At 39.6% G+C, this 17,167-nt stretch overlaps 1 protein-coding gene across 1 annotated transcript; it reads right to left on the bottom strand.

Annotated features, from left to right (window-relative positions):
* Window positions 1–3,861: 3,861 nt before the first annotated feature.
* Window positions 3,862–8,601, bottom strand: LOC146707393 (cell adhesion molecule 4-like). Its single transcript, XM_085458727.1, has 5 exons — window positions 8,311–8,601; window positions 6,728–6,997; window positions 6,153–6,485; window positions 5,003–5,260; window positions 3,862–4,895 (listed from the first exon to the last, which is right to left on the bottom strand). Exons 1-5 carry the CDS (start codon window positions 8,510–8,512, stop codon window positions 4,699–4,701), a joined length of 1,260 nt encoding a protein of 419 aa, XP_085314853.1. The 5' UTR covers window positions 8,513–8,601; the 3' UTR covers window positions 3,862–4,698.
* Between the last annotated feature and the right edge of the window lie 8,566 nt (window positions 8,602–17,167).

Below are 17,167 nucleotides of genomic sequence, written 5' to 3' on the forward strand. Positions count from 1 at the left end.
AAACGTGTGCAAACATACTTGGGCATACACTGTAAGGAAAAAATGTGTTTGCAGAATTCCAGTGAACTTGAAAGTTGACATTTAGTGTCGCCACATTTATTCCTCAACACAGCCTGAGCTCCAGGCAAGTTTTCATTGTCATTTCTATAAATAGATTTTAGGAACAGTCTTCTTGAAGCTCTTCTTTTGACACTTCGGTCAATAGTATTGGGCCACACCTCTTAATCTTTGCCACCGATTCAGCACATCAGTTAGTCTTCCTTCCTATAACACCATCAGCTCTACCAAAGTGGAAGTGTTTTTGTTAGATTTGTATTGTTGGATTGTCATTTATGCCCAGAAATATATATTTATATATATGCTTAGAAGTATGTAACCATTTGTAGATTGAAAGAATGTCTCATCCTAGGAGGTCTGTAACAACTCTGTGTAACATGAAGAGGGGGGTGCGTTCACTCCTCTTCAGAGGGTTCTGGCATAGATCACACACCTTCTATGAGAGGTCGTATCTTCTCTTGCTGATATATGGTATAGCAAACACACGTATATCTGTTTAAGTATAAGAGCCTTTTGTTCAGATGGACTGCTAGACTCCTGGCACCAGTTTTGGGAAGTCTTCACAGGGTCACATCTTGACATTTGTTTACAATGTTTTCTTGAAAAGACCGTTAGATCTTGTAGTCATGTAGTTTTGAACTTATTCAAGCAGTTTTGCTGAGTTTACCAAATAAAAGGATATAAAGGAAATGAAACACCATGTTGAACTTGTTTTGAAAGTTTTGCAGTTCATCATGAACTCTTGTGACCATAAAAAGGGCAGATGTTTCCTCTGGAAGTGTTTTTATATGCGCAGATTTTCCCCATGGCAACTTGGAAAAAAAGCGTGGTGTCAGGCTTGTTCATCGGAAGTTCTTGTTGTGCACATGACTGTGGGGATTATGCCATAAAGGAAAGGCCTGCTCTAAGCGCAGCTTCACAGGAAAGCAATGCATTCCTTCCAGTAAGAAAAGGGATTTAACTTCTGATTTTCAGAATGTCCAAGATTTCCAAATCACATTTTTTGACGAGTCAAGCTACTTTGATGATTTATTAATTTGTTACATCATAGCTATTTATAAACATCATAGAAGAATATTGTTTTGCTGAGAAAAATGGTTACATGTGTTACTTTTTATCCATTCATCCAGTAATTTGAATTTGAATTTGATTTTAGCTCAAGATAATGGAGATCCTATCAGGCTTGCGGGTGGCTGCTGGAGCCTATCTTAGCTATCATGGGATGAGAAGCGGGGTACTCCTGAACATGCTGCCGGTCTATCGCAGGGCTAAAAGTGTACAATATGAAAGGTCTTTAAAGAACAGCTAAACAGCCAGCCTCACACACTGAAGTGATTCCAACAATAACAAACACAAGGGAGGACATTACACCAGCCTTAATTATGTTTAGCACAAGATATATATTTTAAGTGGTTTACAAGCATTACTTATTTCATCAGCGGGGGAGAAACACTTTCTACTGGGGCTTACACAGGACTGAGACAAGTTTAATGTAAGAAGACAAGTTGGATGTTAAAGGAGGTTTGGGTGTGCTTTTTTTTTTTTTTTGATGTTCTTTCAGTGAATAAGCATGGCATGATAAGAAAAACCAGGCTTAGTGCCCTCTTTTTTCCCTTCCTCCTTTCACTGGAAATGTCTTCCTGTGAAGGAAGCAGGGGGAGGAAGCACATTTACTCACTCATCCTATGTACAACTTCTGCAGCGGAGTTTCCCCTGAAATCCAAAGACATTCAGAAGAGTGCAGGAGTTAATCTGGCGTTGAAGAATCTTATAAACAGGAAATTCGTAATTACCAGTTCCAGTTCTCTCATTACTTGTGTTTATTGTTTTCACAGTGAAAGAACATGTCAGGTAGACTTTGATATACATACAGAAATATTTCACATACAAGCTCTTGAACAATCAGGACCCGTCATTGTACCATATCACTCCATTAGTGCTTTTCACTTTCAGACTGCTCAAAGCTTACTTCAGCTTTCAGGGCCTTCTTCTGTGCAATCAGCTCTTAAAAGACAAGCACCCTCTTTAATTTCAGTTTATAGTTAAGTCTAGATCAGGTAAGCCTGAACTGCCCATTAGTAGGCCTAGGATCCTGGAGGGCTTCCCATGATGCTGTCATGGTCCCTGTGCCTCCCCGGCCAGCCCAGTGTGGCCACAAGTGTTTGTTGTTTTGCTCTCTCTGCTCTCCTCGCCATGCTCTCTCTCTTGCCTGTCTGCCTGGGCGGAGCTCAGATTGGGCTCCCGCCCTTGGCCTACGCACCTGCAGCTGATCACCGGTGATTTGCAGTTGATCTCTGGCTCTTCTTAAGGCAGGGGCTCTGAACTACTCACCGCTGGAACATTGAGCTACTCTTGTTAGTATTGCCCGGCTCTATAGCGATTCTGTTGTTCCCGTACTTGCCTTTGACTAATCCACGTCTCTGTAAATAGGTTTATCTGGATCTGCCCTCTTTGTGACGCCTGGGGTGAGTGAAAGTGAGCTGCTTGTGTGGAGATTGTTCGGACCAGGAGAGGAGGGAGTACGAAGACGTGTGTTTCCCCAACCTGTTGACCCTCGGGGCCCTGGTGTTTCCACCCCTTCACATGTATATAGCGCACCAGTGTCATTAATAAAGAACTGTTTGAACCGTGCTTCCTCAGTCCGCGCCGAGTCCGTTACACTGCCGTGACAGATGCGCTGAGTGTTTCTTCCACACTCACCTTTTTTCACTCTCCACTAAAAATGTTTTTAGTAGTTTAATTATTTGAATTGTTTAGTTATTATTACTCTCTGGCTGTCTTTTGCCCTGTCTCCCTTCCCCTCTGCTCCAAACATTTGCAGTAGATGGCTGCCCCTCCCTGAGTCTGCTTCTGTCAGAGAATTCCTCCTGTTAAAATTGAGGTTTTCCACCCCCCCCTGTTGCCAGAGTGTTTGCTAATAAGGGTTCACCTAATTGCTTTGGTTTTCTCTGTAGTGTCTTCACCTTACAATATAAAGCACCTTGCGTTATCCTGATTTAGCGCTATATAAATAAAAATGAATTGAACTGAATGTAGACAAATAGACAAGGTGAGATTTTTCCACAGGATAAATAGAATCAGAAAAAAAAAATCAGTATACATGTTTCTCTTTTTTTTTTTTTTTTTTTTTCAAAAAAGGTTCTGTAATTTATTTACATTTTAAAAATAAACACAAGCTCCAGTGTGCACTGTATTATTACAACTTAGCCTTTTTCACTAATACCCACAATATAACAAACAATCACACATACTATACACAAACATACATGGATGTGGCAACCGTTGGTAGGTCACTAGCTGTTTGTTTGAATCGTAGATAATATATGAAAGATGGGGGTTGCTACAGGTCAGAAACATGACGCCTAACATGTCTTAGATGGTGTCAAACCTGAGGCTTCAAAACCTCAGCCCACAAGCCAGTGGGTGGTGTCACAGAGACCACTTATTTTTTACACTTTAGACTTTCTGAGGGTTTCAGGGCTTCAGTGGAAATTTCATAACGGATGTGAACAACAAAACACTTCAGCCTTGTCTATTTCCCATCAGCCGGTAGAAGCATGGCTCTAAGTTGGCACGATCCTCTTCCAGATTCCTGGCAATGATGGGAGCTGCAAGTCTGAGGCAGCGTGCTGGCAGAGCCAATAACCTGCATGTTTCACATTTCTCCTCTGATTCTCTACAGTGGAGGTCAGGAGTGCAAAGCTAGCCTGACACAATTGCAGCCACTACACTCGTTGAAGGAAGCAACAGAAATTCTCCTTTAGACTTTAGTACAAAAAAAGCACATGTCTAAATAAACATACAAAGTCATTTAAATTATTTTTATACAAACAAAACAGTTAAACAGCATGTTCATCCACACAGCAGTGATAGTGGATATTCAGCCCTCTGCTTGCATATGGATTTGATAGCATTAATTTACTTTCACATTTGCCAAAACAAATTGAAAAAAAAAAAAGTGTGCAGAATCTTTAAGTTAGTGTCCTGTTAGTCTTGAGTTTGTACTTTTACAGTCACCAAATACTGAAAACATAACTTAAAATAATATCAAATATTTCTCATAGAACTCGATTTTCTCAGCAGTCAACAGTCAAAATCGCGAATGTTTTACATCTTGCTTCTAGTTCAAAGTAGTGGCAGAAATACAGACAAAGGCCAGTAAGCTGCTGCCATGACAACAGTACTAAATTCCAGGCTGTGTAACAGTTAAAGGAAAAAGCTGGTGACATCCTATGTTTTCAGTCTATATCGACACGGGAACTTTGAATTCCACACTCACTACAATGAAATCTAGAGATCACTCCTTAAAAGCTGCAACCCAAGACCTGGATTTAAGGCAGCATATTTACAGGAAGTGACTGCAGAACTGCTGCTGACTGTGTTACAGTACCTTAAAAGCAGAAGCTTGTTAAAAGAGAAAGAAGCTTTTTTTCCATTCAGTATTTAGGTCACCGGTCACGTCACTTAAAGTCTTCATTTCATGCTGTCATTTTTGTTGTTTGGTGTCATCAGATGTCATCAGTAGAGGAAGGTAACCACTACCTCAATCAAACCGGGATGATGTCAAACTTGACAAATTGACTTGAAGAATTAGACAGCACCTAATGTCGAAGAAACAGCTCCAGACTGTTTGTCCACAGTTCAGATATTCTCGCAGTTTTGCAGAGGCAAGGCAGTGCGCATAGGAAACCGTAAAACATCCTTTAGGTTGTAGCTTCCCTTTCGGTTTTGTTTATAGAAAAGACAACATAGCACACAAATGAGGACAAACAGAACAGCCACAGATACCCCAACTATTATCCATATCCAGGGGAAAGCTGCAGAGTTGGGAATAGAGGCTTTGGTAAAGAAAACAGAAAAAGAGAATATTCAAATTAGTCAAACAGAAAATATCCAAACACTGCTTGAATTGAAACTGGATGTGAAAAACAAACTAAAATCTCACCTTGTACATCAACGTTAAACTCCTTGGTGACATTCCCTACTGTGTTGCTCACAGTGCAGATATACTGTCCTTCATGCTCAAAGCCGACAGAACTGATAGTGAGAACGCTGCCAGTGTAGGAAGATGAGCTATTTTTTGGGCGTGTCCAGGTGTATGAGGGGCTGGGGTTTCCCACAGAGGAGCAGTTCAGGTGTACAGTGTCTCCTTCTTTGACTGTAATCACATCTGGATTTCGTGGCTCATTGAGCTCAGGCCCATCTGTGTGATTATTGAAGGAAAAAAAAGAACAAAAGATTTAGCAAAACAAACAATTTTGGAAGAGAAATTCAATATCGGGAAACATGGGCCTGTTTTCACAGTCGCGCAATTTTGTTAATCTCTGTAACTTTTCATCTGTGATAATTGACAGAGAAAATGTTTAACACGTTGGAAATGTAAAACAGATTATTCACTAACATAATATACAGCAGAAAGTGGAAAGCACTGTCCACAGTTCAGCCCATTTCGCTTAATTTCTACTCTTTAAGATTTCAAAGGATCATATTTTACCAGTTTGTCCACTTCATGATGTTTAACTGCTCTACTTACTTTGCAGGTTAATGCTCACCGCACTAAACATCTGACATAAAATTTATATTACATGCAGTGTGACATTAATAGGTCAGTCTGACAGTTCAGAGAGTTATTCTAGCCATATGGCACTCTGAAAGGAGTGGATGAGTTTTTCTGGAGTGGCTTTAACATAATAAAAAGAACAGACTTTTCTTTCTTGAAGATTTGTTGCAGTCAATTGCTTCCAGATTTAAATTGATATATACTAAAAAAAATTTCATTTAGAGTTTAAACACAATTATTATTATTTTTTAAGGTTCACAAACAAAGTGGAGTTCTATTTTTGGTCTCTACAAACACACTGAGTGTTTTAGTTTTTAGCAGCTAAATCCTCCACTATGTTCATCAGCTTGTGTCAGTCAACAGTTTGTTGATGATGCTTTTTAGAGCCTGTTCATTAACAGTGATGAGAGGTGTGAGGAAGAATCAAAACAGTAAAGTAATGGGACATAAAACTAAACCAGTGACATGAAACATGCTCAAAATGTTAAACTCTGAGGAACAGAACAAAGAGCGTCTTTATTTCTCTCAGACTCACAGTAGACTGGAGGAGCAGAGAATTTTTCTGATGTCACCACTGGAGGGCGCTGTGGTCCAGCTGGTCCCAGCTCCAGCTTGGCTTCACACCAGTACTGGGCTCCATCATCTTTTCTTCTGGGGGTGATGTTCAGAGTGAAGGTCTCATTCACTGGTTTCTTCTGTTCACTGTCGGACTGTAGGTGACCCAGTGCTGTGTTTCCTCTGTAGAAGGTCATAGTGAGGCTTTGAACAGGAGCTACGTTCTGTACGCTACACTGCAGGGTGTACTGCTGATTCTCAAACATCATCTCAGTGTGGTTTACAAAGCTGATGGAGACACTTTCTGGAGGCTCTGAGAAGACAAGGAAAGAAACAAAAATGTAAAGAACAACATAGAATGTAAGCTAGAGGTTGGTCTGCAGCAGCTGAGAGTATGAATCCATCCAATTGTATGTTTCCACAAATAAAGAAGTTTAATCTATGAATTAATATAATAATACAGTTATAAAGCAATTATCACTTTAGAATTATAACTAATTGTAAGTGATGTAAAATTCACTAATGCGTCTCCTGTTATAAAGTAAGCATACTTACGATAAAGAGTTGGATTCAGAACGGTAGTACACTGATTGCCAGCATCATTGGTATGATAGCACTGTAGAGATATGCCCCATTCAGTCAGTCTGTCAACTGTCCAGAACATCGTGGTTCCATTTTGTGAAATTTTTCCCACAGCGTGCTCTAAACCTGGAACATCTCCACTGCAGTCCTTCTGACATGCAACACATGTAACATTGGCTGGGTCACCGTACTTCACTACCAGCGCAGATGGAGTGAACACAGGATTTTCTGTGCAGTTAGAACCTGTAAGAAACACATCCAGTGTTGTTATTTGGTAGATTAGCAGATACACTTCATACACAGTGTGCACTATTTTAGTCAGACATTACTGTATATTTTGTATCCTGTAAAAGGTTTTGCAACCCAATAAAATCTTTGTACATTATATGGCTCTGCTGTTCTCTGTGTGTATATGTTTATTTAAAATCAAACACAAAATTAATCAGCAAGATTATACAAGTAGATTCAACTTCTCAATTGATATCAGAACATTTTGTACAAGGTTTATATATAATAAGAATTAGAATAAGGATTAAGAAATCACAGAGACGTTGTTTGCATAGTTACACACTCTGGTGACAAGTTAAAGGAAAAATTTGAACAGTTGAACCCTGCAGTGGGAAGTTTTGGCCCTTATGTGCATCTTTCCTTGAGGCACAGTCAGAGCAAATCAATCATAAAGTTGTTCTGAGTGATCAGTCGATCCTGTTCCATCCTAATTGGTCTCACTTTCATAAAGTGTGAGTTAAACCAATCAGTTAAACCAACATCAGTTAAACCAATCAGAGACCCGGGTCTCTGATTGGTTTAATGACTATAAAAAAGCATGTAAATTATATGCTACAGACCTCGCGGTCACTATAGATCTCAAATCAGTTTAACCAGTGTGGGTTAGCCTGATCAGATCCAGATATGTGAAAAAGAGTAACTGTAACTGTGCAGGTTACAGGCTACTGTAGTTTATTTGAATGAAGTTTTCCTAAGTCTCCTGCTAAGCAAATATATTCATCACAAATGGAAAATGTCTGACAGTCTTTGTAAGCTACTTTCGGCTGCTCCCAACAACAGATCACCACAGCGGGAAGCTTGATGAAGTTTGATGTGGCAGATTTTTAGGTCAGCTGCCATCCGGACACAGTCCCAAATGGATCAAAGCGGAGAATTTGTAAATCCCTACGCCATGGAGCCACTTTGTAATATATTTTTATCGCTCTAGTTTATACACGTCTGGTTTCTCAGCCACCACCAAAACACCAAACGAATGAACAGCTTTAGGAAGAATGCTTTTCCATCGGTAGAGGGGTCCGGAGATTTTGGAGGTCGATTCTAAGAAGCACTTTGCTAGTAAAACTTTATGTTGACTCCTTTCATCCCCCCCCCCCCCCCCCCCATCTATTTAATAACATGAGACATAATGAAATAATTCAATCTCTGAGTCTCATAATAAAAACACGAAGCGTCAAACTGTTGTATTACTTTGAAGCAGCAACACTCTACCCCCCAAAAGTACGGGGAAAAAAAAAATCTCTGAGCACAACAGATAACGGGACACTTACCAGAGGCGGACACGCGGACGTCTCGGAAGGAGATCATCAAAGAAATAACGAGGAAAAGGTAACAGGAAAGCATCGTGTCCAGATAGTTTCGTTGGGAAAACGAAAAAGAAAAAACGTTTGTTAATAAAAAAAATCTCCGAGCCCAAAGTTTGTTGGCCAGATGGTGTCTGTAATGAACTGAGAGCAGAACAGATAGCAACATGGAGGTCCACGCTCCTTTATAAGCTGTGGGCGTGGATCAGCGGGCTGGTCTTCTCTTTGGGAAAGTGAAATCGAAAACATCCATCCGGGAAATCTGAATTTTCGGGGAAATCCCATTAAGAAAAATAAGCGATGAGCTCATGTCAGCCTCATAGCAGTCAGGTCCTCTGAACACCACGACCCCCCCCACACACACACACACACAAAGGGGAGAGGGAGGGGAAACAACAGGAGGACAAAGGAGGGGGGAACAACTAAGCTGTAGTGCCTCTTCACCTCACTGTGCAATACCTTTTGTACAGTACTTTTGTTAATAGTCAATGGTGCAATAGACTCCATACTTGAAATGTGCAATTCACTTGTATTTTTATTTTTATTCCTATTTATTCTATTTATCCCCTTCGTATATTTTATTTATATGTCTCTGTATTTATATATGTGTGTGTGTGTGTGTGTGTGTGTGCATATATAATATTCTGTAACTGTAACTTCTGCCGGTGCTGTGCTTTTGGAAACCGAATTTCCCAGAGGAACCCACCCGAGGGATTAATAAAGTTTTATCTTATCTTATCTTATCTTATCTTATCTTATCTTACACACACACACACACAAACACACACACACACACACACACACTGGTAAATGAAAACGTGTATGTAGTCTGACTGATCTGAGTGATAAATTCTAAAATGTGCTTTCTTAAAGGAAAGACAATAACAGTTTGCAGTGTTTTGCTTTTAAATGTATAAATTAGAAATATTTCAATAAACTCAAAAACTTCAGCAAATATACTTTATGTCCCTTCCTGCTGGTCTGCACACACAAATGCTGAGGCCTAGTTATTTCAGTGAAGCAGATTTCCCTTATCTCTTTCCTGTGAAGCCTTCCTCCAGGACAAAGTCGTGCACAGGACCAGCTCTCAACTGCTAAGACTGAAGCATTAAAAGCCCTTTAGCCTGTCTTCCTATCTGTTTCATTCCTTCACACTTCAGAAATGATCTACAACCTTGTTTAGTCACTCCTCCTTAGTTATTTTTAGTCTGTTTATTCTCGCTCCCCCTTACTCCAGCTTGAAGTCATAAGAGGCACGACTACATATCAGAAAATCTAGAAGTGCAGCAGCAGAGCCACACGAGTGAAACAGAGAGACCAAGCCATCTGAAGAAAACTTGTCATTCGTTCATGTCATTCATTTGAGTCAGGGACGAAAGTTTCATAATCATAAAAACACAGTGTTGTGAAGTTTAAATCTCCCCAAACGAACTGATTTGTCACACAGACTAGATCAAACAAATGCATTTATCCATTCTCCAATTAAAAAAAAATCACAATATCAGTGACATTGTCTAAAGTATACTATTCTCTTTATAGCTCCTTTAATATTTTTATATGTAACAGTAAAAACGAACAAGTGTTAGTGAAAAGGCTTTTGACTCGGGGGTCACTGGTAATCGTGCTGAGCCTTAAGGAGTGTAAAGACAGTTTACATTCCCAACATGCTTCTGTGTTTACTAAAATCTTGCCTCCCTTTGCTTTTTGGACTCATTTTAATGCTTTGGTTTTCATTTTTTGAGGCAGATACAAAAATGTTGGTTGTGAGCCAACCACTGAAACCATGGCAACATTAAATGAGGAAATTCTGAAGGTGTTAGTCATTTATAAAAAGTTTTCAAGTCATGCTGTTGGTATAGTATGAGCTACAATTTGTTATTCACACCAAACATCTTTTTTTAATATTAATCCAAGTAAAAGCACTGATATGAATCTGTAAAATGTTTGTGCTACAGACACTAAGGCATGTAATATGTTACTCAAGCAAAAAAATTTAACTAGAAGTAGACAAATGAACTTAAAGTAGTAACACAGAAGCTCTCAATGCAGAAAATGCTGGCTAATGCTGGAGTTTGCTGTTGTAAGGCTGCCATCCCAGATTCCAGTTACTTAGCTTCATTTTAGATTTATCTTCATGATGTTTGCTATTGTTTGTAAAATGCGTTATTTAAATAGAGTGGACATGAACTGAACATTGGTTAGCCCCTTAGCAGTCCTACAAATTTTAGGCAAAATTTGTAGGACTGATGTATGTACCGTGGGCGGTACGTCCGACTGCTAACAGGTTAGATGGTTGTGAAACACGTGGATTTTATTTGATCATCAAAAAAGAATCAAAAATAGTTTTAGAAAAAGAAAATCATAGTTCTGAGCCATTAATGGAAGTAAACTTAGGCTAAATAAAAACAGCAAAACACAACAAACCAACAGCTTCAACAAAACCTACAAACAAAACTGAAGTGGCAAAAAGTGACCTAACAAACAGAGGTCAAAAGGAAAAACAAGCAAACACTAAGAAATGATCTGAATACAAAGAAACTAAACCACTTTAACTTTTCATTAATCACTTCCAACATAACTAAATACTGGATTTAAATGTCAAATGAGATCAACTATATACTTAAAAGAGACCACTGCTGTCATCACCTCATGATCTGAGGACACTTGGCACATTCCAGTCTGGACTTCCTGTGACTGTGAGCGCAGCTTTCCAGCAACCCTGGCAACAATGGTGATTCAAAATGTTACAAGTAGGAGAATCAAGCAGGATGATGTAAGTTTGTTAGTGAGTCAGGAAGTAAAAGGTTTTTCGGGACTAAAGTGACAGGGGAGGTGCTTCTGTGCATGAAGACTTGGAAAGCCTCAAAGAGACCAATCAGGGCAGTGAAGGGAAGAGAGAACGAGGACTGTTAAACATCTAATGGTGAAGGAGTTTATATTCTGTTTGACTGGAGCTTCAGACAAAACTTCCAGATAAAGTTAAACTGGACTCTGTGAGCTTTCTGGTTAGACCTTATCTCTCTGCTTCTCTGTGCTGGGACAGTGCCAGACACGCTGGTGCCATTTGTAGTGTAAAGGCATGCGGTGGTATTCTCAGTGCGATCACAGATTTTAAATGGTAAATGGCCTGCATTTGTATAGCGCTTTTCTAGTCCCTAAGGACCCCAAAGCGCTTCACACTACATTCAGTCATTCACCCATTCACACACACATTCACACACTGGCGATGGCAAGCTACGTTGTAGCCACAGCTGCCCTGGGGCGCACTGACAGAGGCGAGGCTGCCGGACACTGGCGCCACCGGGCCCTCTGACCACCACCAGTAGGCAAACACGGGGTTAGTATCTTGCCCAAGGATATTTGGCATGCAGCCAGGAGGCAGCCTGGGATCAAACCACCGACCTTCTGATTAGTGGCTGACCTGCTCTGCCACCTGAGCTACAGCCACCCCGATGTAGCTCATCATGTAGGGATGTGAATTCAGTCTTGTGTTTTTGTAATGTGTAGTAACTGAAATGTGGGTAAGCGAGGGAACAGCTAAATAGATGCAGTTCATAATCCACATATCAGAGACACTGGATTATTATTAGATTTTTAGAATCAATGAATGAATGTGAGATTTTAATCAGTAAATATTGCTACTGGATAATATTGGATAATTGAATAATTAACTCAAAGTGTTTAAATGATGGAAGAATCACAAGAATCAGAATTATAACAACAGAATCAGCCTCAGTCTCACATAAACTACCAGACAAGTTGGATCACATCTACATCAGTAGAAAGAATCCATAAGCAGGATCTGAAAACATGAGATTAAAAACTCAAATTCACGTCATTATTGTGTGAACTGGGGCTAATTAAACTGGGAAAAATAATTAAACTGGCTTTAAAATACATTTCTCTTACTTTAGTTAAGTTTATTCCTTATTTTAGTTAGTTAGTTGTTTATTTAGTTGAGTGAAGGGAACTCGCAAAGTAAGAATTTCATTGCTCTGCACGGCCACTTGTGTTTTGTGGTGTATATGACAATAAACTTCTTGAATCCTGAATCTTACTGAGCACATTCCTAGAATACTATACCCACAGAATTAAGGAGTGTAACATCTGCCCAACATCTCCTTTCTCCAGATCTATTAAACTGTGGTTATCAGATAACCATAGTTTGAAGTAGAGTCACTGAAAGTCTGTAATGTTACAGGGCTTTTTCAGTAAATACCTCAGACAAGGAAGTTATGTTTTTGGTAGCATTGGATGTTATTCTGTTGGTAAAAAGAACATTTTGAAAAAAATTATGAAATCTTGTGGAGTGGAGTCATGGAAATTTGTCTGCAGTCCACTCCGGTCCTGCTCCTACACAGTGTTTGTGAAACATAATGAAACGTGGACATGACAACACAAGCTTGAGAACACAGGGAGAGACACATGGGAACAGATAAGGGAGACGAAAGCATAACTAAGACAGACTTACATCGAAGACAGGAAAGACTCATGAATACGGAGACATGGATAAAAACATACTAGAATAAATCACTCAATAAACCCTAACTAAATAACACAAGAACTTAACATTGATGCAATCTAACAAAAGAAAAACAAAAATACAAAATAAACTCAAAACACTGGGTCACAGATCCAGGCCCTGACAATTCCTTTGGACCTCTGACGGCTTCTTTGAGGTCAAATAAGGTTAAACTTTCATAAAATGTCTTTTATCTTTAAAACTGTGGTTAAAATTTAGTGCCTTTGTTAATATTGGCAACATTTATAAAATGATAGTGGAGATCTTAAATATGACATTATAGTTTACAATCAAATATCATGTCACAAATGATATCAAACCTGATTTATATTTTACATCAAGTTGAATCCAAAGTTTGTTACATCTTTAAAAATGAGAAAGACAATGACTTGTTAGTTAGTTACTGTACTGTAAATATACTGTAGCATAATATTATATAATAGGCTGAAGTTGTTCACATCCAGTTATTTACAAATCAATACCTTGTCCATTACCTGCTCCTACATAGTGTATGTGTATAAAATACAATACTATTCCCTAAAAGTAAACACTGCTCAGAGACTGAGCTGCATTAGCGGAGGTTTGTGCTTCATCTTGTTAATATTTTTCTGTGTGTTTGTGAGTTTGTATAACTGCTTTTAAAGTTTGATTTGCCACATGGATGTGTGGTTGTTTTTTTTGTTGTTTTTTTTTACATATACGTGTTTCTGTTTAAATTCACAACACATTAAACAGTATAATGAATCAAATCAGAGCATTCATTGTTTCAGTTTCCCGTTGGTAAAGAAGAAATGAAAGTAAAGGTGGCAAAAACCGTGGGAATGGTTGGAGTCATACTTTAGTTAGCTTAGCTTCACTAGTTCGTTTGTCAGCCTCCAGTGACCAGAAGAAGAAGAAAAATGCCCATGTTTTGCTTTCTAGCTTTTCCACTGATTTTTATTCAGGCTCAGTGAAAGCTTCTCCTTATAACTCGAGCTAATCTCTGATGTTCATTCATGAGGTTACAAATTGCCAACAGAGAAAAAATGCTTTAAAGTAGCTTAAAAACCTTAAAGATGTCTAGTTTTGGACAGAGCCAAGTCATTTCTGGACTTCGCCCTCTGCCTGTTCCTCTTCTGGTTTGTTTTGATTATCTGACTGCTTCCACATCTGAGTCAAGCTCTGGCATGAAGATTTGCATTTTACAGTTTTACCCGTCTGCCTCCTCTTAACCTGTCCTCCTGAAACTTTTAAATAAGAAACATGCACACAAACACACAGAGGGGAGAAAACACACACGCTGGAGGCAAAACTGAGCAGCCTTTAAATTTCACCAGGACTTTGTTGATTGTTTGGAAATGAAAATGCTAAAACATAAATGCATATTTCTACATTCAGATTCCACTTAACAGTACATCTATATACTTCAGCTTTGACCTGTAACAGGCCTGCGTCAGATTAGCTAAAACTGAGTTTTCAGTTCTGCAAAGTTGACAGAAGTGGAAAAAATGAAGCAACAGTGGATCGATGAGTTTCACTGAGGAGTGGATTACGTTTGCATCCTGACGGGACTTTTTTTCTCAGTACGGCTAATTTTAACACTATGACTTTGATTCAAAGAACTGGCAGCTAGTCATACTGCCAGTACTCCTATGAGAATATAAAGAAGTCACAGCTCTCTGAGTGATGACTGATACCTCTTACAGACACTGAAAGCTTCTACAAACAAAAAAAACAGAAATAACAGCTTGACAGGATCGATTCTAGTTTGCTTTATTCTAAAGTTTAACTAACTGGTAGGCCCTGTCATCAAATTACACTCTGCTGTCAGGGTTTTCATGCTTTTACGCCTTTCTTCGGCCTCATTAGCTTATTTGTTTTTATGTGTACACTCATACTATTTATTTTATATGTTTTTATTCTTATAGTTAATCTGCTGAATTCAATTATATGAAGTGTTTCCCATTTTTCTGTTTTGTTTCTTTTTCCCTCTCCTCGCCTGTAGCACACTGTCCTCTTACGACAGCTGGTCAGGTGAGAAGTGTGTGAGGCTTGTGCTGGTTACAGCCTGTCCAAACACATTAGGCTCATCTAGTATTAAAATATACTGATGCTGTATGGTTTCAGTTCAAGTTTGTTTCAGCAATAACTCATGTCCATCTTTTCTCACTGAATCAGAGTCAGAGAGACTTTATTTATCTCCAAGGGGCAATTAACAATAGAGTCCCCACTAATAACCCTCTATTCACAGTTATTTATATTCAGGGTCAAAGTGAGATACGTATAAGCTACATAACTTTGTGAAAATGTCTTAATCAGGTAATATTCACATAAATAATCCAAGTTTGATGTGTGTGTGTGTGGTGTTATGTGAGAAAAGAAAGGTCATTGTTATTACATTACATGTTATGATTGTCTGACATGGGAATAGCTCAACCTTTAAATAACAGGAAATAGGCCTGGAGAATTATGTCACTACCATAGTACAGTGGGGCAAAAAAGTATTTAGTCAGCCACCGATTGTGCAAGTTCCCCCACTTAAAATGATGACAGAGGTCAGTAATTTGCACCAGAGGTACACGTCAACTGTGAGAGACAGAATGTGAAAAAAAAATCCATGAATCCACATGGTAGGATTTGTAAAGAATTTATTCGTAAATCAGGGTGGAAAATAAGTATTTGGTCAATAACAAAAATACAACTCAATACTTTGTAACATAACCTTTGTTGGCAATAACAGAGGTCAAACGTTTACTATAGGTCTTTACCAGGTTTGCACACACAGTAGCTGGTATTTTGGCCCATTCCTCCATGCAGATCTTCTCGAGAGCAGTGATGTTTTGGGGCTGTCGCCGAGCAACACGGACTTTCAACTCCCGCCACAGATTTTCTATGGGGTTGAGGTCTGGAGACTGGCTAGGCCACTCCAGGACTTTCAAATGCTTCTTACGGAGCCACTCCTTTGTTGCCCGGGCGGTGTGTTTTGGATCATTGTCATGTTGGAAGACCCAGCCTCGTTTCATCTTCAAAGTTCTCACTGATGGAAGGAGGTTTTGGCTCAAAATCTCACGATACATGGCCCCATTCATTCTGTCCTTAACACGGATCAGTCGTCCTGTCCCCTTGGCAGAAAAACAGCCCCATAGCATGATGTTTCCACCCCCATGCTTCACAGTAGGTATGGTGTTCTTGGGACGCAACTCAGTATTCTTCTTCCTCCAAACACGACGAGTTGAGTTTATACCAAAAAGTTCTACTTTGGTTTCATCTGACCACATGACATCCTCCCAATCCTCTGCTGTATCATCCATGTGCTCTGTGGCAAACTTCAGACGGGCCTGGACATGCACTGGCTTCAGCAGCGGAACACGTCTGGCACTGCGGGATTTGATTCCCTGCCGTTGTAGTGTGTTACTGATGGTGACCTTTGTTACTTTGGTCCCAGCTCTCTGCAGGTCATTCACCAGGTCCCCCCGTGTGGTTCTGGGATCTTTGCTCACCGTTCTCATGATCATTTTGACCCCACGGGATGAGATCTTGCGTGGAGCCCCAGATCGAGGGAGATTATCAGTGGTCTTGTATGTCTTCCATTTTCTGATGATTGCTCCCACAGTTGATTTTTTCACACCAAGCTGCTTGCCTATTGTAGATTCACTCTTCCCAGTCTGGTGCAGGTCTACAATACTTTTCCTGGTGTCCTTCGAAAGCTCTTTGGTCTTGGCCATGGCGGAGTTTGGAGTCTGACTGTTTGAGGCTGTGGACAGGTCTCTTTTATACAGATGATGAGTTCAAACAGGTGCCATTCATACAGGTAACGAGTGGGGGACAGAAAAGCTTCTTACAGAAGACGTTACAGGTCTGTGAGAGCCATAGATTTTCCTTGTTTGAGGTGACCAAATACTTATTTTCCACCCTGATTTACGAATAAATTCTTTACAAATCCTACCATGTGAATTCATGGATTTTTTTTTCACATTCTGTCTCTCACAGTTGAAGTGTACCTCTGATACAAATTACTGACCTCTGTCATCATTTTAAGTGGGGGAACTTGCACAATCGGTGGCTGACTAAATACTTTTTTGCCCCACTGTAGCTCTGACTGTGATCTTGACTGAAAAGTTCAGATTCATGCAGATCATCAGCTTTTTCATATTAACTGTTGCTCACACTGCCTCCAGTATCTCAGATTATTATCTAGCGTCTTCTAGTGGTAAAACACAAGTATTACATTATTAAAGGTCCTCAGGAGGAGCTCACTAGTCAAACCTTTGGGCCCAGCGACCCCCTCACAGGTGAGAATATTTATCTATTATAATCTTGACA

The sequence above is a fragment of the Copadichromis virginalis genome, linkage group LG6, assembly GCF_057382275.1.
Source record: "Copadichromis virginalis isolate Kocher_CV1m ecotype Utaka linkage group LG6, C_Virginalis_male_GT1.1, whole genome shotgun sequence".
Lineage (NCBI taxonomy): Eukaryota > Metazoa > Chordata > Actinopteri > Cichliformes > Cichlidae > Copadichromis > Copadichromis virginalis.